Source organism: Pyxicephalus adspersus, chromosome 8, assembly GCF_032062135.1.
Source record: "Pyxicephalus adspersus chromosome 8, UCB_Pads_2.0, whole genome shotgun sequence".
Classification (NCBI taxonomy): Eukaryota; Metazoa; Chordata; class Amphibia; order Anura; family Pyxicephalidae; genus Pyxicephalus; species Pyxicephalus adspersus.
In genome coordinates this window covers 28,222,421-28,248,046 of record NC_092865.1, presented here as the reverse complement: position 1 = coordinate 28,248,046, position 25,626 = coordinate 28,222,421, and the positions used below count along the sequence as shown (strand labels likewise).

Below are 25,626 nucleotides of genomic sequence, written 5' to 3'. Positions count from 1 at the left end.
GGATCCCCAATCACACCCTAATGTAGCACCCTATGGCTTACTCAACAATGGTAACACCTCCGTCTTCTACGTGCAAGGGTCTGATTCCTCAGAACCAATTATATTTCAGCAATTCGAATGTATGTTAAAAGTGCCCAAAGAAACAAATGCAACATAGAAAAAGACTCACATTGCATATTTACTAGAATACTTCATATGTGTGCCCTTGTAGCAAAGCTGCCAACATTAGGTAGGTGTCACTGTATGTCTATTGGTCTATGATGAATATGGGTGCATTTATATTGTGTTACTGGCTACACCCACACACTGAAATCATAAACTGGTGGATATAGATAATACCCTATGGAAATGACTTTCCACACCCTACAAAACTTTTTCCATTATTTATCTTCATCATAAATGATTTTCAGCCCGAGTGTTTCCATTTTCCCTACATATGAGTTGGTCCCTTCCCCCTGGAGTTTAGACCACTGTGTATATTTCTGATTATTTATAAGTGAACTTGAATTATGGATGGTGCTTTAAAAATGTATTTGTAAGTTCTCATCCAAAGCATATTTATCCATATACCTATAATTTGCCTCTGTGAGGCTCCTTTCCTCAGATATTCCTTTTTTCTGCTAAAAGACTGACGTAAAGAGCCAGCTCCATTCCATGTTTGCTGAATCACCCAGCTTCACTGATGAAAGTGTGTCTTCTCTAGCCTTCGAGAGCTTTAATAAATCAGGACCAAAGTCTACAACTCATACTTTAAAATATCAGAGAACTGGGACAAAGTAATACCATTGTTTGTGCTTTGGAGGGGATCACACAAACACCTTGTATTGAAGAGACTTTCAGGGCTCAGGCACACTTTTAACACCAACTGTAAAATGCCATAGCTACATACTTTTAAAAAAGTTAAAGACAAGGGACTCAAGGGACTATAGTTTGGAAACTGAATTAAAAGATAGAAAACCGTAGCTAAAAATTAGCTTCCCCTTATAATGACCAACCAGATTTTTTCTGTAGGTAACAGCTTTTCCTGGATAAAGTCATGCAGTGTCTTACCACAGAAATACCAGTGCATCATAGCCTAATCGGTGATATCATCAGGATAAAAATTACCCTAGATGACCCTTATTTTAATGTATAAATTACAATTTATTTTTAACAGATGTAGTACAATGTTAAATGATACTGCATAAATAATTTTAGAAAGATGTAATTTTTAGTCTTACTGTACTAGTCCGGTTTTTCTCATATAAAAAAGATTTTTGATTAAAAAGCTTAGTTTTGTCTTCAGAACATTTGCTATAACTAAATAAAACTGATTTAAACATGTAATAAAAAGAAATAAGAAATATATTCCAAACCTAAAAAAACAAGAATCAAAGTTTGTTCCTTGGGTGTCAAAAGGACTGAAATTATTTAGATTGTAATATACTGCCACCTAGTGAACGTTAGGTGAATGTCCGTTTTATTTTTCTAGTTAATTGCCGCATGTTCGAATTGCATTTCTTCATATTGGGACTTTAAGGCTCCAATAAATATGGAATGCCAGAGTCCATGACAAAAGAATTGCATAGTGCTGTTCACTAACCCACACCAGCTAAAAGTTGACCTATTTTTAGTTGCAAGAAGATACATCTGTGAAACTAAACATTCCAAAAACATGCAGTTAGGTTAATTGGCTTCCTCCCAAAATTGACCTTAAGCTACGTACACACGTCAAATTTTTCTTGCCCGATAATCGGCTCAGGGCAGATATCGGGCAGGAATCTGGAGTGTGTACAGCATGCACCGACCATGGATCCATCCTAGCGGATAGCCGCACTGCGTAATATGTCCGTGCTATATAAATATATAAACTATATAAATACTGTGTATAATAATAAACATTGTGTGATACTTTCCTCACCTCTTAGATTGTAAGCTCCTCGGGACAGGGTCCTCTCCTCCTATGTCACTGTCTGTGTCTGTCTGTCATTTGCAACCCCTATTTAATGTACAGCGCTGCACAATATGTTAGCTCTATATAAGTTTGTTTGTTAATAATAATAAAAAACATGAAAAAACATATCTTAATATTATTGTTTTTAAAAATGATAATTGTTATTGCAGAAATATAAGTATAAATGATTAAATATAAACATAAATGAAATTGAAAAATGAAATGTATTATTGTTGCTTGTACAAATATGCATAAATAATAATAATGAATTAAGTGTAAGTCCAGCTATAACTTTTTTTAGTAAGTTAAATCTTTAAATGGTTCACTCAACAAATTGCCAAAAAACGTTAAAGGAAATTGAAGAGGGGTTAAATCAACCAAAGCTGAACAAAGAATAAAATATCACTAGACAATCAATAGCCAAAAATCACTGCAGCAGACCAAAGGGATAATCCATAGAAGATGTAAAGCACATGCCGTGGGTGCCAAGGACTACCAAGGGGGCCATATTCTGTTTTAGCAGCGATTGTGTCAGATCAGAGAACCTAGTGATAGTTATGATTACAGCTTGGGCAGTGCCATAGTAGGGGATTTCCTCTAAGGGGTTAGAAGATGATAGTGCATGTAGGAAAGGAAGCAGGGACAGTGATTGCATATGGAGAAGAGAGGCAGATGATGATTGCAGACTGGGAATAGAGGGTAACAGTCCCAGGCACCAAGGATGACAGCTGGCAAGGGAATGTTTATGGGAAATGTTTGGGAGAAATTACTGATCAATATTAGAGGGTGATTTTGGTAAATTCTCATGCCAGTGTCCTCCTGGGCCATGAGGAAATGAATACTAATAACATGAAGAGTGACTAATATTATTATTATTATTATTATTAATAATAATAATAATATTAAACAGGATTTATATATCCTATTTATTGTACAGCGCTGGATATTATGTTGGCGCTATATAAATCCTGTTTTTTATTATTAATAATAATAATAATAATACCGGTAATAATAATAATAATATAGCGCCAACATATTACGCAGCGCTGTACATTAAATAGGGGTTGCAAATGACAGGCAGATACAGTGACACAGGAGGAGGAGAGGACCCTGCCCGGAGGAGCTTACAATCTAGGAGGTAGAGCAAGTAACACACAAGGAGGGAAGATGAATGAGGGTGATAAATGTCTGCCCACTGAAGGAAAGAATTCCAGTGACTTCTGCATGACGCAGGTGAACCCTTGTGAGTGCTGGATTTGTACCAGAGTTGATTTGGGTCTTCTATTATCCAAGAGGGAGAATTACTACTGACTGCTAAATAAGGGAGAAAAGGTAGGTGTTGGTATATATTATTATTTTTAATAATAAACAGGATTTATATAGCGCCAACATTTTACGCAGTGTTGTACATTAAATAGGGGTTGCAAATGACAGTCAGATACAGACAGTGACACAGGAGGAGGAGAGGACCCTGCCCCGAAGAGCTTACAATCTAGGAGGTAGGGGAAGTAACACACAATAGGAGGGCCGATATGTAGTGGTGGGAAGTAGTGACAGTTTCAAAAGACAGAAGGAGATGGGTAAGCAAGTATGAAAAAATTGGTTTTGAGGGCTCTTTTAAATGAGCAGAAAGTAGGAGCAAGCCGAATAGGACGAGGAAGAATGGGGACAGCTTTACAAAAGTCTTGGAGACGTGCGTGTGATGAGGTATATATATATAGAGGGTGCAGGTTATGGGCGCAAGGTTTTTTGAACCAACTTTATTGACCATTTATAATCCTGAATACCCATTTTTCTCTTGAATTACAATGGCCTTACAGAGGCTGTATTTAGGCGGGCGACCTCTAGCGGTGCATTGCTGTAACTGCAGCTGTAGGCATGACAAGAAAACACATATCATTAGACATTTTTCCGAAAACCACGATTCTATGTAGTATTGTCAGGGACGACACAAAAATGTCTTCTTGGCTGGACGAAAATGTAGCCCTTAAACGCTTCTAAGTGATACGCGTGCGCTTTAAAGACCTTTCAGGCCGTGACGCACTGCGCATGCTCCGTTCATTTTGTGTTGAGCAATCTGGGCGATTTATTGTGTCGTGGAATTTTCCACAGCGACATCCGATTGGGTTTCCTGCAGTGCAGCGGCAAGATTACTCGGCTCCGCTCATCGGAACAGTTCGGATTCTAGCATCGGATTTTTAGTATATTGAATACATGTGATTATAGTTACGTCATGGAGCTCCCTGTTATGTACGCTTTGTCCTCCGAATCCAACAGGTGGCTCCGTGGCGCAATGGATAGCGCATTGGACTTCTAGAGGCGGAAGGCATTCAAAGGTTCCGGGTTCGAGTCCCGGCGGAGTCGGGTTTTTTTTTATTCTCATTCGCTAGGTTTATTTAGTCAATGATTATTGTGTATGGTAAAATGCCGAATCTTTACTTATTTTGCATGTTATCTAATGAAGACAGATACAAAGCTTATTGTACATAGCCAGGGATCTGATTATGTTCTACCTGCTGCAGAATTTCTCAGCAGATCTCACATCATCCTGTTGCTGGGTGTCATTTTATTCTAATTAAAGGGGAACTTTTAACAAAAAACACTTTTACTGATGAAAAGCCTTCAATCCCTCTGAAACCAAGCCCATCAAGTCCTGCGCTGTCTTTACGGCGCAAACGGAACTGCGGGCGCCACCATCTTCTTGCTCACGTCACCTGATAGCCCATGTTAAAAATTTGGTGATAGGTCCACTTTAATTTGTATTTAAGGACTAAAAATGCAGAGGTATGTGCTGCTGTATATTTTATGGGCTCATGTGACATCTTGTGAAGTCACGTGACAGCCGTGCACATATATAAAATGAATGGTGACCTGATTTAAGGCCAGGTAGACATGGGTCACACCGCAGGTCATGCACAGGTCATGCACATTCCTGTGCTGTGCTGCATTCATTTTTAAGAGCACTAAACACACATGTGCTACAACACGCATTTATATTCTAATGTGCTGAAAAAAGGGCTCATGCATTGTGCCAACCCATTCAAATGAATGATAATATAGTTGAATTTGTCTTAGTATTAACCTTTTGCAGTCCCTGTACAGTAGACCTCAGAGGGGGAAGTATTATAAGGAGCCCAGTAATAGAAAGAGAGAGCAGAGAGATGAGCTCATTAGTGTGCTGCTTCTCCTTTTTCTGTCCAGTCCAGAGAGTTGTAGGTTTTATTGAACTCCAGCAGCTTCTCTCCCTTGCCATACAGGGCTGTGCTATGTAATAAATCTTAGATCTGGACAAATAGAAGAAATACAATCAAATAGCAGGTAAAACATTTCTCATTTGCATGTTTCATCTGTGGATATAGCAGGTCAGGTTTATGTATAGATAAAGATCCTTATAGGTCCATGGAAATCAGAATTGGGCGCATGTGGAGGTGTACATTTATCTGGTCACAAATGGGTCCATATGTCCCATATCAGGAAGTTGAGAAGTTTATTGATCAGTCAAAATGTTAAAGCCACCTGCCTTATCTTGTGTAAGTCCTCTTTGTGCCATTTAAAAAGCCTTTCAACCATCAATAGATAGATGCCGCAAGGCCTCTGAAGCTGTCATCTGTGTCTATACTATAGCAGCGGATCCTTTCACTCACACCACCTCACCTGGCCATCTCTTCCCCCAGTAAACTATGTGCACACACTTGTTCATCCACATGATGTTAAAGAAAATGTGAATCCTCAGATTAGGCCACTTCCTTCCAATTCTTCATCGTCCAGTTCTGATGCGTATGTGCACATTGTAGGTGCATTTTCAGGTGGCGATAGCACAGGCACTGTATGGTGAGATCACATGATGCAGGGGTATGGTAGAGCCTGGATCTTCAAGCAGACTAAACAATACAAATTAAACAAGTGCAACTAGCCTGATCCTTTATTGTGGAAGGGACAGGTGATGTCCCTTGTGCAATAAAATAGACTTGCCTCTCTGATCACAATTTTTATTTATACCCACCTGTAATGAAATGACTTGCTCCGTCATTTCGTCCTGTCCTCTTTTGGGTATTGAATCTTAAACCTTGATTGGTCAGGCTGGGATAATGTAACTCCCATAGAAATGCAGACGTTCAAGAAGCCAATGGATTAATAAAGTCACCAGCATCCATACAATTTAGGGTTATCACACACAGTCAATGTTTATACCAATAGGTCCTGCACAATATTTCAGAATGCAGCACATTTTAACACAAAGGGTAATTCCATCTGTGCAGGTTTTGGTGCAGTGTGTGTGCACATGATGGAGTTAAAAAATTAATTTACAATCTAGATTTTTTCTCACCACTCCTGTGATAAAACTATTGAAAGTAAATGAGCTGAACAAACAAAAAAAATCTTGTGTGAACATCAGGTTCCTTTCAGTTGAAATAACTCTACTAAACGGAGACTAAAGCTTCTATCAATGTAAAATATGAAATTTGCACGACTACTATTCATTTGCTTTAAAGTACACCGGTCACACAAGAAATATCCCAACTCACAGTGCTGACAAATTAGAATCAGAGCCTTTTGGTTTTGGATCAAGTCTGACGTTTTTAAACCATTGGATCATCGTTATGACTGCCAGGCAAAAAGCATTTCTAAAAAGACCAGAAATGGCAACCCACAGAGTTACCGAACAAGTAATTTCCTTTATTAAAGTTCTCGCAGAAACGTGTCAAGTTTAGTCTTTTATTACGCATGAAAATACATAAATCTTACAGAACACAAATATTTCAAGGTTAAAATTTAAAATTTCCAAAAGGATCAATTTTTTTGGTGACATCTATTGAGGAAAGGAATAAAGCTAAAGCTTTAGTCTACAATGAGAAATGGCTAAACTACTCCAAGTCAGATAACCCCTCTACCAGCAGTAAATATAAGTTTTTTTTCAGCCAGGTGGCAAGCCCTGTATTGTGACCCAGCTCTTCAGTAACCACCCGAAAACAGCTGGGTGGACACTGAAAAGTGCTGGGCAGTGAGGCAGGCTAAAAGGGTCTGTTGAGAACACTGTATAACACAATCACCTCTGCTCCTTGCAATATATGCTCCCTGATGATTATTTGTGTGAGAAGTACCTTCCCCTTAGGGGATGATGGTACTGTAAGGTGCAAGAACCAAATACAACTAATAGTATTGAAGCATTATTATACAGACCTGAGTATGAGTGTCCATGACACTGTATAGTAGTAGAGGTGTTTGAAGGTTAGGACATATGTGCTACATACACATACCAAATAATCATTGCCCAAGGTCGTGCTCAACTGGGGTGAGGATCTGAAATGAGGATCTGTGTACAGCGATCATCCAATGTAATTTATTAATCCATCACCGCGGATCCATGAACGATGATTGGGAACGAATGCTATGTAAGTCAAGTGAGACGAGCACAATGGAGTGCCGCTCAACCGTCCTCTCTCCAGTGAGTTCAGTTGTCTGTCAAAGGAAACAATCATGAAAGACTGTTTCCAGTTGTGTATTTAGCCTAAGAGACAATGACTGCATCAAATCTGTACTTATAGTACAGATAGTAGTGCCTAAGGCAAAGGACAAACAGGTAGTGATCTAAAAGGGCTACACTAACGGATAACAGGAAAGTGAAAGATATACCCAAAGGCAGCTTCACAACAGGGGAAAAAACATAACACTACTAAAACCTAACAATATTTGGGATAATTAAAGAATCATTGGTATTGCTCCAGTCTTTAGCTTTGGTTCAACTATAGCTAGTATGATATGCAGATATGTGCTGCAATCATGAATATATGCTTTGTGCACCGAGCCCTTTAAAAAAATATGTCCAATTACCAGCTGACCTTGGATGCCAAAACAATGACTGTACTCACATTGAAGCCAAAAACATTCATATATTGCAGCTCAACTTTATAAAAGTTGCATATATTTACATGCAGTTCATTTTGCCTCACTCCAGGGCTGTGGACAGTTGACCTCCTTCAGAAAATGCTAGTTACCTGGCAGTAAAAGCATTGTCAACTTCTAACCTGTAAGCAACAAGTAAAATCAGAACTTGATCCATATATTTGTTCCCAGTTAGTGACATGGAAAATAATGAATTCGGGAGGGGGCATTTGTCAAAAGGAGGTCAAATAACACAACTTTATATATTTTCAATAAAGGTTTCCTTTATTGGGATCAAGGACCCATTTGGTGGTTTGAATATTGCTTCATCCTACAACACATCTGCCTAACATTTTGGATGATGATTAAAGCGGGAAGCATGTTTAGTCACCTACTGAGTGTGTGTAGCACCTTTACAGCTTTATATACTGTATACCTTTTTTTTATTTTAGTTTTTTAACACATCAAACACCATTTTTCATAAACAAAAAAAATACCTTTTTATTGAACAAACAGCATATTACCAAACGTGATTTATACAAATAATTTCAAGCTTTACAATACATATTTTCATACAAAAATCAACTACATATACATAAACATGTTCTCTTTGATGACATATTAATATAATACCATACACTATTTTGGTGCCACAAGATTCTGGCACCACGTTTGGTTCTCATATACATAAAGTCAGCCATATTAAACAATTAAATAACCTTAACCATATTAACAAGATCTGATTTAAGAGAGTTACATTGTAACATTTGCAGCAGCCTGTACAAGCACATTGACTTACTGCACCCAGCAGTCGCGTTGGAAAACAGCCGTACCCACGGTATGTTCCCTTCTTAGTTGACTAGATGAACTGCAGAGGGTCAAGAAAATCTCTTTAAAATATACGTTTTAAATCCGCAGCAGTCTCAAATGTTAATTTCAAACTTGGAATGCAACAGCCACAAATATGTATTAAGCTGGCTTTGTCTAAAAGGTAATAGCAGCTTTATTTCTTTACTTCGGTTTATGCCAAGATGGCTTTTAATAAAAAGAGGTTTAAGTCCTATTTGTTTTACAGTAAGTTTCCTTGTATTCCAGTATTTTGCACGGTGATACCTCTAAGTAGATCATTTCAGTATGAATAGTACCTCAACATTGATGGGCACAAAAAAAAAAAAAAAAAAATTCAGGTAATTTTGCTATCTCAGGAAAGTTTGCCCAATCCCTACCGCGTGATAAATTGGTGAGGTGCACAACACTCCATTAAAAGAGAATGAACCCACTGGGAGGTAACTTAGTAAAGTTATTTTCCAGCCAGTACCATAGTAGGACTGGAGTGATAAACAACACATATAAGCCAGGACAAATAAAAATTAGTTGTCAGTCAGGTCCTGAAATAATCAGACTTGTTTTCCCAGGTAAGCACCAAGTTCATGATATTAACATTGTACGGCTTTAGAGATAAGGACAATAAAACCGGAATAACCTTCAAACAAAGTGCAATGTTTACATTGTACATTAAGGCTTCCTGCATAAATACAAATGTTAATAGAACTGTTTACTTTGAACATGTAGTAGATAACTTAAAACCCCAAAACCAGATAATAGAAGCAAAGAAAGGTTTCTTTTTTTTTTTTTTTTTTTACAAGAAGAGCTTTCCATAATTCTTAGATGCTGAAAACAAGCATGCTAGAAAAAGCTTACAAGTAGATATTCTGCTTGAAAACCAGAACAGTTTTGTAACAGATTTTGGGGGTGCCATTTTAAGGTTTAAAGAGACATGATATCTTGCCTATTCTAGCCCCCTATAATCACCTCAATACTTCTCCTTCCAAGTTGAACTAAAATTGACAGTGTTGGCTGATCAAGGAGCATGGCACGTGGCTGCTAGAATTATTCACATTCACTACATCCCCAGAAATACCAGGTATTGTTGCATGCCGAGTTCTAGGAAGATGCAGGAGGAAGTATCAGTTTGTCAGGAGGCTCTCCTTGCCCTGTCTTTACAAAACAAAACTTGTACCAGGGGAAATATGTCAACCATTGCTGACCTTTCCTTCTAAAATGCTAGTTGCCAGGTTGCTAATCTCTTGGCATCATTGGTACCTTTTGAAACGCAGACCCTGGTTTGAGTTAATACTGCAGGCCAATGACTCTGGAATCAGAGGCAGTCAGGCAACTAGTATTTTCCAGAAGGATATCATCAGTGGTTGCCTACATTTTGTCTCATTACAAGTTTCTTCTCATGTATCTCAATGCCAATTGGTTTTGAGTGGAGGAGTTTAGAAAAAAAGACCACATTTAACATGCGGGGTATTCTAAAGCTATTAGAAGGGTGTTGTATTAGTATTCAGTACTTAAGTTAAAACTTGTATACTTGTTACGTTACACAAAATCATTGAACAATACAGCAGCACAAGTTCTGGAGATGAGGTTTTTTTTCCGTTAAAAAAAAGTAATGCCCTGAACATGAGGCTGTTCCCTCCAACATTAGCAATTATTTAAACAGAGGCACCTAGTGAAATAAATATGAACACAATGGACCCTCAATGGTCACAAATTGCCCAGGGAAACTGAAATTATGTGTGTGTTTGTCATATTTTCTTTTATCCATTGGCAGATCTGAATTTGTAAACATTATAGTGGCTGCAAATATTGCTTTGATATGGGTGTCCCCGTCATTTGGTCTTAGAAACATCTCTTTCTTTGAATGAAGAAAAAAGAAGATTTATGTACATCTGGTACAAATTTATGTGGTTTGTCCAGAGAAATGGTTAGTGGGGAGCTTTCCTCTTTGCTTGCACAATGTATCCTTTAGATTTGATAATCCCTCGGGTTTTAACAATGACCGAGTATCTGAGGATCCATACAGGAGACCATGCATCTGCATCACTACCATCGACACTGTCTCTCATAACTTCTTGAAAACTTTCTTCAGACAGGATTTCTGCATTGTAAAAAAGGAGATGTAGAAACAATGTGTTATATATGAGATAAATACTTCCTACACTCAGCCTTACCTATTAACATGCAAAAACTAACAAGTACATGCAGCACGCATAGTGTTATTGATCACAAGATCGTACCTAACCTGCATGACAACTACAAGTGATAAGAAAATATTAGAACATAAAGGCTAACTCAGGGTCTTGAAGATATCTATTTAGGACTACTTGTGTTAGCCTGTACCTAGTACAGTGAAAATACCAAGTACTGTTTCTAATGCTCACTGGACTCCAACAACAGCCACCCTGCAGTTTGCAGGGCTAATCACAGGTCAAAGCCATCTGGCAAGGAACATGTCTTGATTGGCATTGTAAAAAAAAAACAGCCAAGCATGCATAGCAGGGACAGAAGCCATATCAGCATCAATTAACACATTTTTCTTAATTACCTTTAGAATCACTATGAGTTAGTAACTGAATGTCAAACTCCTTTGCAAATGCAGTTAAATCAGGAGGCATTATACAGCATGAAGCAAGATTCACTTGGTTACTATTTGGCTTTATCTGTTAAAAAAAAAAAAAAAAACCCATTAACATGAAATTAACCTTACTAATAAAACTTTTTATTAAATAACAGGTTTTTACACAATGTAAATTATATCACTATTGAAGAAATCTAAAAAACATTCTGGTCCTATAGTAAATGTATTCCTGCATTATGTTGAACAGGGCATAAAACTTATAAAGTTCCTGGTAAACACATCAAGGTGTGTATGTTGAAACATGTTAGAATATTCTCCACAAGTAGGAAATGGCCTTTAATAGGCTTCATAATTAGATAAAAATACAAGTCTATTGGGTTCAAGCAACAGGAAATAAAATATATACTTTAGAAATTCTGCATGTAATATTTAGAAGCTTATGCACACATCTCACCCAGGAGAAAGAATGGTCCAATTTGCGCCACCAAAATCCTTCCTAGTCCCCTAAGGAAACTGAAAAATCCCTGGTTTGACAGTACCTGGTGTAATTAAGTATAAGATGTAATACGCAGGTACATTCTGTGCTGCTTTTTTATGCCAACAACCCCCCCCCCTCCCCCCTCCATAAAATATAAAGAAATGGATATGTTTTTTTGTTCACTACTGTGAAGATCGGTGGGTGCTGAGCCTCACCTGTGCCCAGAGGTAAAGCTGTTCTAATAATGGTTTATCTAAATCCGATGTTCCTATAGCAACAACTTTATTGTCTTTGACAAGACTTTCCAGCTCGATCCAGTAAGGCTGTAAATGCTCCAAGGTAAGAACGACTCCATCTTCCAAAGGAGGTGGTGCAATGATGACTGAATCCAGCTGGGCAACAGCCAAGGTGGAACAAGCTAGAAGAATAATCAGAGATATAGAAGTGGATTATCAGGTTTATCATAAAGGACCTTTATACATTCATTTTTGTGCACAGACAGAAAAAATGTTTTTCTTATGGCTTTCTCAAGCGTTTCTAGTGCTTGTTATTAATCAAATCAAGCAGCCTCTGAATTTGTTTTATTAGGAACCCTGCACAGATATGTTGTTACATAAAGGATGCCAGCTATGACACAGTAATGGCAACTGGCAATATTTGGAGGTGCTTTGCATTATAATTGATATAGTGAGACTGACTTGCAATACAATATATGAGATTTTCCTTAAGAAAAGTTTATTTGGTTGTTCAGCAAATCCCGTCAGGAACTAGAAACAAGAAAAAGAGGTCTTCCTGTACAAGATTACTAAAAGAACAAATAACAGAGCTAAGTGAATGAGCTATCTATGAGGGTGACAGTATGTTGGCAGACAAGGAAGCAATGACAGATTACAATTACAGTGACAATTACCAAAAATAATACTTCCTTACACTGGCTGCTTGCCTGACAGTTTTAAAGTATATCTTTAAGAAACACCTTTCTTTTTAAATTTTAGAATTAGTGAGGAAGGGTTCTCCACTCAGCCCTCAGTCAAGAGAGTAGTAAGTTTGTATTGGTAACCGTTATCAACAAGAAAGAAAGTGAAGGCAATCCCTTTTTCAGGGTATGCACTAGCATTTTAGTTGTATCATGTCTGAGCATGTAAAAGAAATAGAATAAATGTTTACAATGGAGTGTAGAAGTTGCCTAGTGAGTAATTGTAAGTTTTTGAGAGAACAGAATGAAACATTTCACCTAGGCAATAAAATTATTTGAGTGTTGTAAGTTGTAATTAAAAATGTAAGGAAGTGAAGAGGGAACGAATGAGTATTAATTACAAACAATGAAAGGGAGTTCAGGAGCTGTAGGACAACTTTAAGTTACATACAAAGTTTAAATAAAGGATATGGAATAGTAAAGAATAATGAACAGTTTTAAATTAAAACTAAAGATCCCCTTCCTCATCCCTTTCCACATATAGTGTAGATATTTCAGCCATATTTGCACTCAATTTTATATGGGAAAAAGTTACATTCTTTCAGGAACGCATGAAAGTGTTGTAATGCTCAAAGTTTTGTGCATAATTCTTGTTCCCTCAATGCAGATCACTTTTGGACATGTGCATACCATAACTTCAGTACTCGTTCAGATAAGGACAAACAAAGGTCAAAGGCCTCAAAGCTAAACAAAGAAGGATTATAGAATATGTGACTTGAGAAAACCAGTGGGACAAGTATAGCTGCCCATATACCTTGGCTCAAGAAAATCGTCTATAGTCATGTATATTCTCGGGAGTGACTAAATATGATGTGTCAAACTGCAATGCAACGGTCCTTGTGCTGGTGCATTGCTGATGGGGGCATATGCTGGTTTAAAATTTACAAATGTCATTCAAAGTTTTACAGATAGTTTAGAAGTTTTCTAAAATTTAAAATGATTGGTATTCCAATGCATCACAGTGACTATACAGAGAAATTATCAATTTGCTTTAAACAAAACCAGAAATGTTACACAAAGTAATTTATTCAGGCTATATTCGGTAACTATTTCTATACATTAGTTAAGGATTAGACCTATATCGTAGATAGATTAGTAACGGAATTGAAAAGGCTGGCCAAAATTCTATTGATCCATTTTATGGTATTATATTCCACAGGAAACAATTGTTCCCAGTATATCAAGCTCGCCACCCTGTTTTTATCACAAAGGCTATAGAAACAATGGCCTTCAAGCTTTTTTGGCAGGCGTTCATGGAATCTGAACTCGTATACGGCATTACAAACATATGTTTGCTAATCTTTGGTGTTCTCTGAGTCTTTAGTGCTGGAGCCAGCCACATGATCTGCCAAATAGCTGTTTATTTTCAATGTGGTTTACATCACCATTTCCATCTCTCTGACCAATAAAGGCTTTAGTGTAAAACGAGACAAAGTTCAAATGAGGTCAGGCTTGAAGTCCTCAACAGTATACAACAGCACAAGAGAATTTTGTCTATAATAAGTACCCATTGGCTTCTATGTTATCTTGCATACATAACTAACTATATATAAAACATCCTCATCTTTATATTAACTTACCCATATCCACAGCATTCCTGATTGATGAAACACCAGAATCTAAGATAAACAGTTTTGCTGTAAAGAGCAAAAAATGTAAGACAAATATTAGAAGCACGAATAGTATTTTGCTTGTTCTTTGGTGATTATATAATTGCAAAACAGCTACAAAATCACTACAAGTTAAAGACGGATATTATTTATTCATATTTTAGATGTGTGTGTAGGTAGGATATGAGGTAAATAGGCACAACCCTTAAACACAAGGTAAAAGAAAAAAAAAAACTCTACATACAAAAAGAAGATATAGTCATAGGGGAAACAGTAGGAGCAAGTTGAAACCAGTTTCAGGAATGAGTGATCCCATGTGGCTCCCAGTGGCTGGCAACTTACCAACTGCTTGGTCACACTCAATGCAGCACTGGGTATTAAAGAATGAGGGTCTGCAGATTAACAGCAGGCAGCAGTACTGTACCGCTCACTGCCACCCCCGATTCATTCTCTCTATGGAGCTGCTGTGGGAAGATGCTACTTGTAGTGTCTCTCAGAGGCAGTGGTAACTGCACCGCAACCTTATTGCCAGTCTGAACATTAGAATTAGGTGGTCCAGAATTATAAGATAATTGATTAGGTGCCAATTATTAGAACCTTGAAGGGAGTATGCAGATGAAACCTATTCTTTTTCAACCTTGGTTATTGAAATATTAATGTTCTCTTTGCTATTTATGTATATGGTGTAATTATATCAAGGTAAAGAATGCTTATGGGTCTGGTAACCTGCTAAAGGATTACCAAATATTTGTACTGTGCAAGTCAAAAATTCTATAAAGGGTAATAAGAAATATTTGTCCTGGAGCATCTAGCAAATTGAGTGCAAGTGATAACCATTTGATGCTAAAAGTCTCCAAGAACCCCCAAATTTAATTGCATGATTTACCAACAGAAAAATAAAGATTGCACCAATTTAACTTGCATAGGAGGTGTGCCAAGAAAAGGGCGCTTCAAAGGGAACATCAGAGCAAGACACTGCTAGGGACACTACTATGCATGAAACATAGTCAAAGACCAGGCAACCTTTTAATTATGTGTTGAGAACTTAATTAAAGATAGTATATCTGGGCCACACTAACAGGAAACACATTTTCTGCAAACCAGAGAATTTCCATATAAACATTTATTTCATTTTATTACCTTATCTGTGTGAACTGTGTAAATGAAAATTTAATGTTTGCTTGTTCAAATATGTTGATAAGTAAGCAAGTTCCATGTTGTGTACTTATGTTTTCACATAACTGGATATAAGGGAACACAACATCTCAAACATCACATTTCCCTTCCAGACACTTGACTGGACAGCTGCAAGATGCATTTAGCCGAATCCCTTCCCTTCCACAATATTATTAATATTCCTGAATACAGATTTTACTTAATTCAATACTTTCTTCCTAGTAAATATAACACTTCTACCTCTAAGACTATTCATTGTCAGTGCAGACACGTAGAAAGCAAAGAGCATCTAAACCATATAGACAGTAAGGTACAAGTGATTTATACAATACTTCTATTGTTAGTATTTACCGGATACTTTCATCTCTTCTCTCTCTTCAGGATTTATGGTTTCCATAGCTTGGGTAACAGCACACTCTAGGGTCTGTGAAGAGTCCTGAAATGGGAAAAAATACCAAATATTGACTGGAAAACAAAAGTGAAGATGCATGTTCATTAACTCTTTCATATGAACCTATTATATTAGCACTAAACATGTTGCATTCCTGATATTTGCCTCATGTAGTCCCCAGAGAAGTCTAGAAGAAGAGGTAGTATTGGCAGTGGGAGCAAATGAGACTCTGCTGCAGTACAGATGTGAAAGAGTGAGCATGCCGACAGAACATTACTACTACACAGTATTTATATAGTGCCAACATAATATGCAGCGCTTTAAAAACTCCATAGGACATTCCTTTTTTTCACTCCACCCCACATTTGGCTACATTAGAGTACAGAGAAAACATACTATAGCTATTCCTCAGTAATCCACTAGTTTTTGAAGTGTACAAAAGTTTTCCTACGTATCACTGCAGACTTCCTGTGCATTCAATGGGTGTCAGACAAAACAAAGTTTTTTTTTTTAAGGGGAGAAAGGGTTTAAACTGTAATTAGATTTGTTTGTACTTTTGCCTCCTGCTAGGGAAAGTTCCCATCACTTCCTGAGTCAGACCAAACAGGAAAATAAGGTAAAATGATGTAGGATTTCGGACTTTAGCACAGTTTCAATGTTGGCTGTATACCAATAATATCTCACTAATTGTTTTTTATAAACTGTTCCTAAAAAGATAAAGAAACAATATAAGACAGGTTAGAGCTGACCCAGAGAAAGAAAAAAAAAAAAAAAGAAAAAATTCCTGAGAAACACAACTGCGAATATTTACCCTATTTTTCTTAGAAGCATGCTTTTTGTTGAACTTCATAAAGCATGGTCTTAAAACTTTGAGAACATATTTCTGTGGCATTGTCAATTGATGCATGATCCAAAACAGTGATTACAATAGAAAGGTTGACAAATAAACCCTCCCTTTTGGCTAACACCCACTGACAACCCATACCTTGGCAAAAATAACTGTCTGGGCTGAAACAAAAGACCCGCTGCATACCAGCTATCCATCACTGCAGACAACCTCTCAGGAATGGACAGCAGATATGAACACTTCCAACTACAAGAAATTCTAGTTTATGTGCAGAAAACACAAAGTTGTAAGGCGGGAGTAGAACAAGTATGGAGTGATACACATAATTAGGACCCAAGTAAAGAGGAAACCCTGACAACAAAACTACACTCACACCATGGGAACACACTTAATTACTGGTACTTGCTAGTCAATGAGTTTAGGGTTTAAAAGGGGCGCCTGTTTTTTAGATGAAGAAAAAGCCCATCACCTAGAACTGCATTTTAAACCCAAGGAACAAAATTGCAATGTATTACAGACTTGAATGTGATGGCTGCCTTCCCCAAAACGAAAAAATGTTTTTAGCAAGTAATGCAGTGTTAATGTGTAAATGAGAAAATACCCACATTTCCCCACAAAGAAAAGACGCAGGCCTTTACTGCTTTGATGTTTGCCTTTGTCAATACTAAGGCTGAAATCACATGGGATTGGAGCCAAAGTTAAATATATTTTGTTATTTAGTTTTAAGCCAAAATTTTGCTCAAAAGCAAAATCTGAATACTTGTGTTATGCAGCACAAAGTAACAATACTCCAAAGGTCATAGCCTGTCCTTCCAATGCAGAATTAGTATACACATGAATTTGGCAATTTACTTAAATGCTACTGCCAAAACAGCTATGCTGTATAAGCAGCATTCCATCTACTGCAGATAACGTGCAGGGAGGTCAATTACATTCCTACATAAATACTACTTTTTCTTGTTCTTCACATAAATCCCTAATCCATGCACCTTTCATAAAAAACTTATGACAACAGATCCCCTGTATAATATAAGGGTAAATTAGGATAGTTGTATTAGCAAAGGCACCCATGGCCATATTAAGGTCTGTCCTTTACCATCATGCAGCAGAGCTGGCCTTGCTGTGTAAGGAGCAGTGCTCTCCAATGTCATCGGACATGCCCCCTGAAAGTTAGACACTATTGAATGTAAGGCTCCAAATCTAACTTACCGGGGGCATATTAGACACCAAAGAACGCCAAGCCTCAGTTTATTTACTATTACAGTGCACAAGGAAGCTTTAACACAAGGGTTATCTTGGGTGTTAAAAGTTTTCCTGTATTGTCTTTTTGAGATTAATAAAATATGTATTACATGCAAATAACTGGAACACACAGTTTTTCTTAAAAGGCAGGAGAGCCAACTAAACCAGGTAAACTGAATTTCAGGTAAATATAAGTAACCGGACAGCCAGTTTGGGTTGGACTGAACTACTGCAGCCAAATGTACATTCTTGCTCACATTTCCAGAACAAAATCTAAAAAGATAAACACCACCCCGAAGAATCAGAATCTAATAGTAATATATTAGTGAATCCCCAGTACTTATAGCACCAAAGCTCATAGATTTTTTTGAAGGTAGGAATAAACAGGGGCCACTAAAGAAGGGCTGATGTCTCACAATGGGACATCAATGGGACTGTATTGTAGTGGAACATGAAATAAACTGTTGTAAAGTAACAAAAGCCTTAACTGGGCTTCCACCCATATTGATTTGCAAATACACTCAGAAGCCAGCTGGAATCATAAACCACACTGCTGGCAACAGAACAGACAAAACCTACTCTACTCCATGTCCACCTATATTCAAAACAATGCTAGCAATAACACAAACTATAAAGACTTCATGCACAATGTTTCTAAGACTAAGAATTCCCAGAACGTTCCTTAGATTGAAGGCAAAATGCAGATTACTAGTTAAGCAACAGGTTTCACACACGATAAACATAGATGTGTTTCTAGGCAACTTAAAAATTCTCATATATTTAAAAGACTCTTAACTATCTAACTAATATTTAACAGATACACGTTTACCAAATCATTAAGTTGACCAAGAAATCACAAAGCATTTTGCATGTTAATTTGTAGCCAAATAGGGCATACCACGTGTAGTTAGCATGCATCTGCCTTCTGAATTTGTTTACCAAAAAAGTGGGGAGCTCCAATGACCTTGGCTTTGGCCACCGACTGTAAACCCGCTGTTGGTTGAATTGGTAAGCCAAACCTTATTCTGATGGAACATTGCATGAATTATCCGTCATGTACAGTACCTAGCAGCCCACAATCCAACACTGCACATCATGATTAACTGTGATTGAAAACTCCACACTGTCCATTTTTAGTATTAGTCTACTTGACAAATTTGTCCATCGTAGGTTTAAATTCATAGGAAGAGGTATGAGGCCGAGCTGATCCGGGAACCCGGGAATGGTTGCACATTGCTGCTTCTAGGCCTAGTAATTAAGGTATACCACTGGGAGAATAAACTTGGCATTCTAGAATATGAAAGTGATTGAAGAGCAAATAGTTACCTTGTTTGCCAGTTTTGTACAGGTTGACATTCAAAAATCCGGTAACCCCTGAACCTGAGGAGTGCCAGATTTTAAAGAAATTCCGCATTTTTTACCGGTATATATGACGTATACATTTAACAGAAAATGACTATCTGTACAATCATTTAAATGCATGCTGAATCCATAATGGGGCTATAAAGCAGCAAATAAATGAGAAGGAATGAGCAGGAAAGCAAGACCCAACAGCTGATTCTGTCTGGAATACAGCACCATCAAAACATAAACGGTGCCTCCGAAAACAGTGTAAATTTGAAAATGCGCTCCAAAATCCATAGCAGAAATCTGAAGGATCCGGATTATCGATGGCTGGATTTTTTGAATGTCAACCTGTATAAAATACAGGAGTAGATGTAAACAATATTTCCTTAGCAGCTCACCCAAACTGTGGTCGAAAAATGTAATTCTATGTGATCATTTGAAGCCTAGGAATAATTTCAGGAAGAGTTAGAAATGTTTTTTTCTACTTTTTTATTGTAAATTTTGTGATCTTATCTTACGAGTACACTTAAACAGACATTGTAGATATAGCAAGTATCTTTAAGGGCAACAAGACCAAGACCAAAACCAAAACCAGAGGAAAACAAAACCATAACTATGTGGCCAGCCCCCAGGGAATGAAAATAAAAACACAACCTGGATTATTCATCCACCAGATAAGAGCATAGATGTAAACAATGATTACCTGAACATGTTCTGGACTAGCTTTTGAACTCCATTCATTCAGTGTAATCTTTATGCAATCACCCAACTGTAAAGAAAAATACTTTAGTAAACAAAAATGAATCATAAGAACTACACAGTATATTACGTAATGTCTAGTGCATACCAATAAAGCCCACTGGCAGCTTGTTTAAAGTGATGGTCGCGTTTCTAATAGGGATTTAATTAACGTCTCCAATGCTAAACTTATTCTAAAGGATTGGCTGACAACTTTGCAGCAATTTAAATGTGGAAATTGGTGGTTTTGACGGAGTGCAAGGAGATGGGATTGAGACAGCCCGAGTGTTTTTTGATTGGAAAGATCAAATGATCAAATTCAGGATAGGGATCCAATTTGTGGTTGGCAAATTCCTTGCTTTAAGACAACCACTTTAAATCATATGTCCGATTCCTTGTTGTTCAGTTGTTGAAATAGCTTGAAAGTTGCCAAGAATTTACCAACTTTAACGTAACCTTTTTAAAGTCAGGGTGGAAAACTTTAGTCAAGAGTAAATTGCTATTGCTCTCCCAAGATAAGGTAGCACTAAGCTGTCTGCTGCGTTTCTGTACATGCAAGCTTTCTTTAAGGATATACAAAAGAAAGGGATAAATGGAAAGTAAATGACAATAAAACCCTTTTTGTTTTACGGTTTGTAATAACCTATTTCTATGCGGCCAGAACTTTTGATCTTCTTATCTCAATGTTGATTAAAAACAACAGACTCAGCAATAATGATTGACAAGTTGAAGTTAATGCTTAGGTAGAGTTTTATTCAAGGCAAGGCGGTTAATTTTTATACTCTTTATATGTGTAATACTGGCACATGTCCTATGGTCATGGTTTTTGTATGCACATATCTGACTACTATAGGTCTAAGTATACGGGATCATGCGACTCATTACAATTTTTTATATCCATGACAGTAATTAGAAATGAACAATGGTCAAATGCAGGAAGTAAAAACTGTGCTAAGAAAACTTTACTGTAAACCAAGGTGACAAACTGCTCCATGTGCTGTATAACACAAAAATAATAATAGTATATTTACAAAAAACAACCAAATTGCTGCTCCAAATGATTTTATCACTAGCTAGCACACTGAAATGTTCTACTTACAGCCTATTTACACAAGTGTGTAGTAGTAAGGAATAACCTACAGTGTGAATACAGGTCTAATAACACTTGTGTGGTGGTTGGTTGGCAGCTCATCTCTTTTATGCCATAAGGTCTGTCTGTCTACATAGATGGTTGCCAATATACAAATATTTACCAATCATCAACAACGCAATTGAGCAATGGTCAAATTTATGGGTGATTTTTCTATATTTTAAATAATATAATTACAACAAACCAATGGAATTGTTGTAACATTTCTAAGTTATCTGACAATCAAAATATTTTACAAAAAGACAATATGACAGCTCCAGAGCCCTAATCTCTGAAACAGCTTAGCCTTGGTTGCTTTTATATTTCCCCCACCATAGTGGTATTATAATTTGATGTAAAGCCATGAACAGGCACCGAGGTTACTTCTGCACATGTGCCTCCCAGTGTACATATCAGAACAAGGAGCCGACATGCAGGCAGAATGATCTTTGACAGAAGATATTTACACAGTCCTTTCTGTCCTAAAAAATCTTTCTCAACAGCCTTTTTTTTTAAACGAGAGTTACATTCCATGTTAATCTTCCTCCTGTATGTACAATTGTTGCGAGTTATAACTGATGTAATTATAGTAATAGCTTGTCAGTCACCTCCCTCATCTCTATAAAAAAAATTTAAAAAATACCGTTCCTAAAATGTTCTTTTACTCACTAAAAGTGTAGTTATATGACACTCCAGTCCTAAGTCTTCTCTCTCCCGTTTATAGGAGGTGGGGTACTTCTTAGGTGTCTATGCCATGCACACTGTGACATGGGGACTTCCTACTGGTTGACTGGCAGATGGGTCCTCTCAGGATCAAGAAGAAGGATCTGCAGTTGCCTTTAAGTTTGTAGCGCTCAAATACACTACCTGGTTCAGGCATAGTGCCATTGGATTGCTAGGTGACTCCAGATTATTGGAGTAATGCTGTCAGATTTTAGTATTTGTTGCCAATTAAATCTTATTTACTGTTTTTCATGTGATACTGCAGTGGTGCAGTACAGCTGATCACCTACAACATCCCACTGATGTTAAAGCAGCAGTTACATGAAAATGCAAGGTCCACTTATTTCCTAGTAACTCCTCTAACATACACCCCAATAATAAAAACTTCTGCAAAATAAATATAAATGCTATTAGAAAAAAAAAAAACACTCCGCCTGGTCCAACTTTTTCTTCAACTTTTAATTCATTTCTTCATTCAGGAGTAGTATTGGAGCTAAAAATTAGGCTGACTTTGTATTCGTATGCCAGATCCAAGATAAATGCATATATTATCTGGCTGTCTGGATTAGGAAATCGGCCAGTATGAAAATATGCAGCTCTCAATGATTCTGAAAGCAATATATTATTACATTTTTTAATTTTATTCAAAGACCTAAACAAAAAACAATAATATCAGAATTCTTCTTTAATTAAAAAAAAATGTACCTACAGAAATATGCATGCAATACACAGCACATAGTACTGTGCTTAAGAAATATTGTTAATTGAAAAGCACTGACTATAAGACAAGAAAAAACAGCAAGTCATCCTGACAGAGGAAGTGACTATGGAAAGTAAAACTAACAGCTTCACCAACTTATTAAAGTTTGATGTACTGCTAAATGTAGAGATTAAACAATCCTCAATCACTCTATCCCTATGTCTGGAAAAATAAATCTACATTTAGAATCATAAGCGATCAAACACCCCAACCATTTACACATTCTCAGAGAGTCTGTGTCTCCATTCAAGCTCAGATCCCATAAGACAACCTGATGGGGAACAATCACAGATATGTTTGTTGGAATTGGGGAAATATTAGTTTGGGGTGCAGCAGTTCCAAGCAGTGCATGCAGGAAAATAAAAAAGGAAAAACCACTCGTCCATTATTTTTAATGCCCATGTACACCACACATGTAATGGTTGGGGCAGATCAAGAGGTGAGGTCTGTACACTTTTCTGAGAAAAGGAGGGACATCTTAAATTTTAAAAGAAACCATTGCCACACAGAATTTCTCTTAGATATGATCCTTTCATATCCGTGGTCGCCAACCTTTTTGGTCCGGTGGACCTCTATTATTACTGGTTGCTGACCGCGCATGCGCGGGGAGCCAGGTGTCACTCAAAGGGGAGAAACCTCCCCCATAGTGACATCATAAACCCACCCACTCTCCCATTGCAGATCTGAGCCTGCGAGACCACGGGTTGACAACTGCTGCTTTATATAACATCCAAACAAAATGTATCAAGCTGAAATGATTTTGATTGGTTGTGAAACAATTAGTAAAGAATTAGAAACTCTCATAACTCTTTACTGCAGTGTGCCCAATTGTTAGAGGGAGCTATGAATACAAAGTGAGCACATCACAAATATCAAGATAACTTGATAATGAAACTCAGTATTGTTATACAGATCACAAGAGATTATGATACATCAGACGATACAGCTATATGTAACACCCTGGTAGATTGTAAGCTCGTTTGGGCAGGGTCTTCTCCTCCTATGTCATTGTATCTGTCTGCAACCCCTATTTATTGTACAGCATTCCATGATATGTTGGCGCTATATAATTACAGTTTTATAATAATGTGCCATCCCGGGGACACTTGGTCATCAGACTCCGGTAATACTATGCGGGTGTCACACACTATATAACACCAGGCATATATCAGCTCTTCATACATCCTACAGAAATAAATGTGCCTTCAATGATATCTGCTACTGTACTGCTCATCACATAGACAGCCATGCTTATCATTGCATGCACTTATCTCCAGGGAAAAGATCACCCATAAGTGGGTGTGTCTACTGACAGCCAATGGGTGAGTCCTGAGAGATGGCACCACCCCCATTGTGTTGCATAACTGTATGTGTATAAATACAACACAAAGATATAGATTTATAAAAACACGAGGCTGTTTACACACACACTCGTGTGTGTACACACTATATATACATATATATATATATATATATATATATAATATTCCCCTTTACATTCAAATTATTATTATAATTAAACAAGATTTAAATAGCGCCAACATATTACGCAGCACTGTACATTAAACAGGGGTTGCAAATGACAGACTGATACAGACTGTGACACAGGAGGAGAGGACCCTGCCCCAAAGAGCTTACCATCTAAGAGGTGGAGGAAGTAACACACAATAGGAGGGGAGAATCAAAAAGAGCAGAATAATTATGTAAAGTTCACCAACTAATGATCAGGAAAGATGAAACAACATAAGATCAATCAAAATGTACATTCCTGGTCATCCTTCCCTAGAAAGCAATCATTTGACACAAGCGGTCTATTCATGAATCAGTTAATCTGATATTCAATGAAATATACCCTGGTGTTGAATCTTCCAGGTCCACGCTTGTAATTACAGTGATTGACTCACCAGGGAATACTTTAGTGAATGTCAGATTCCCTACTTTATAAATAGACCCCAAGGAATGGTTGGGTAAAACTGGATTAGAAGTCCTGATTATTTATTCTGTGTCTGTTATCCCTATTGCTCCGTGTATGGGCAGTGTGGGCAGTGGGCAGTGGGCAGTATGGTATGGGCACATATTACTATTATTATTATACAGGATTTATATAGCACCAACATATTACACAGCGCTGTTTAAATAGGGGTTAAATAGGGGTTGCAAATGACAGACACAGGAGGAGAGGCCCCTGCCCCGAAGAGCTTACAATTAAGGAGGTGACAGCCCAATATTGCACATTTCACATCTTCATGTAAAGTGTCAGGAATAAGAAATGTACGAAAATCACATAAGTTACTGCCATTCTGACTTTTTTGTAGATTTTAGATGATAAGGTCATTGGGTGGCACTGGGGGTGACTTACCTCCTCACCAGGGCTGACAGGGCATTTCTTCTTCAGGCGGCCCCAGTTCATCAGGTTGCCGGTGTGCAGGTTGAGTGTGCAGGCTGCGGCCAGCAGGCTCCTGGCAGTGTCGGTGCCCATGTCTCGGTGCTGTGTCAGTGTGTATAGAAGGCTGAGCTGCTCCTGTTCGTTCCTTTGCCGTACTCTGACTGCTCACCGGGGCTGCACCTCCCGCTGCTATAAAAGCTGCACCACGCACGATGACTCTACAATAAAAGTGCTGCGTAACAGTGAGTCACCAGCAACCCCGCTCCCTGCCAGCCCCGGGCACCGAGACATGTGCGCCTCACACTGACATTACACACTGATAGGATTACATGACGGGCATGGCAGAGCGGAGCAGCGACTCCTGCTGCCCGGGAGTGTATATTACACCCTCTGTATACAGATAACGGGTTTACTATATTATAGGAACCATTAAAATTTGTTAAAGAGGAACTAAACTCAAAAGTCCCCCAAAACAAAAAAATGCACTTACCTTTAATCCCACAGCGCAGCAAGTGGGTCTTCCATGGGGTCCTGCATTGTCCTTGCATCCGTCTTCATTTCGACGCTCCGGGTGCCGCCATCT

At 37.8% G+C, this 25,626-nt stretch overlaps 1 protein-coding gene and 1 non-coding gene across 2 annotated transcripts; one reads left to right on the top strand and one right to left on the bottom strand.

Moving 5' to 3' along the window:
- Nucleotides 1-4,212: 4,212 nt before the first annotated feature.
- Nucleotides 4,213-4,297, top strand: TRNAR-UCU (transfer RNA arginine (anticodon UCU)). The gene is given in 2 exon segments: nt 4,213-4,249; nt 4,262-4,297. It is a non-coding gene; the product is annotated as a tRNA-Arg (tRNA).
- Nucleotides 4,298-8,290: 3,993 nt separating this feature from the next.
- On the bottom strand, nt 8,291-25,346 carry GCLM (glutamate-cysteine ligase modifier subunit). Its single transcript, XM_072419863.1, has 7 exons — nt 25,017-25,346; nt 20,011-20,076; nt 15,832-15,916; nt 14,275-14,331; nt 11,934-12,136; nt 11,208-11,322; nt 8,291-10,760 (listed from the first exon to the last, which is right to left on the bottom strand). The coding sequence occupies exons 1-7, from the start codon at nt 25,134-25,136 to the stop codon at nt 10,588-10,590; spliced, it is 819 nt and encodes a 272-aa protein (XP_072275964.1). The 5' UTR covers nt 25,137-25,346; the 3' UTR covers nt 8,291-10,587.
- Nucleotides 25,347-25,626: the final 280 nt, after the last annotated feature.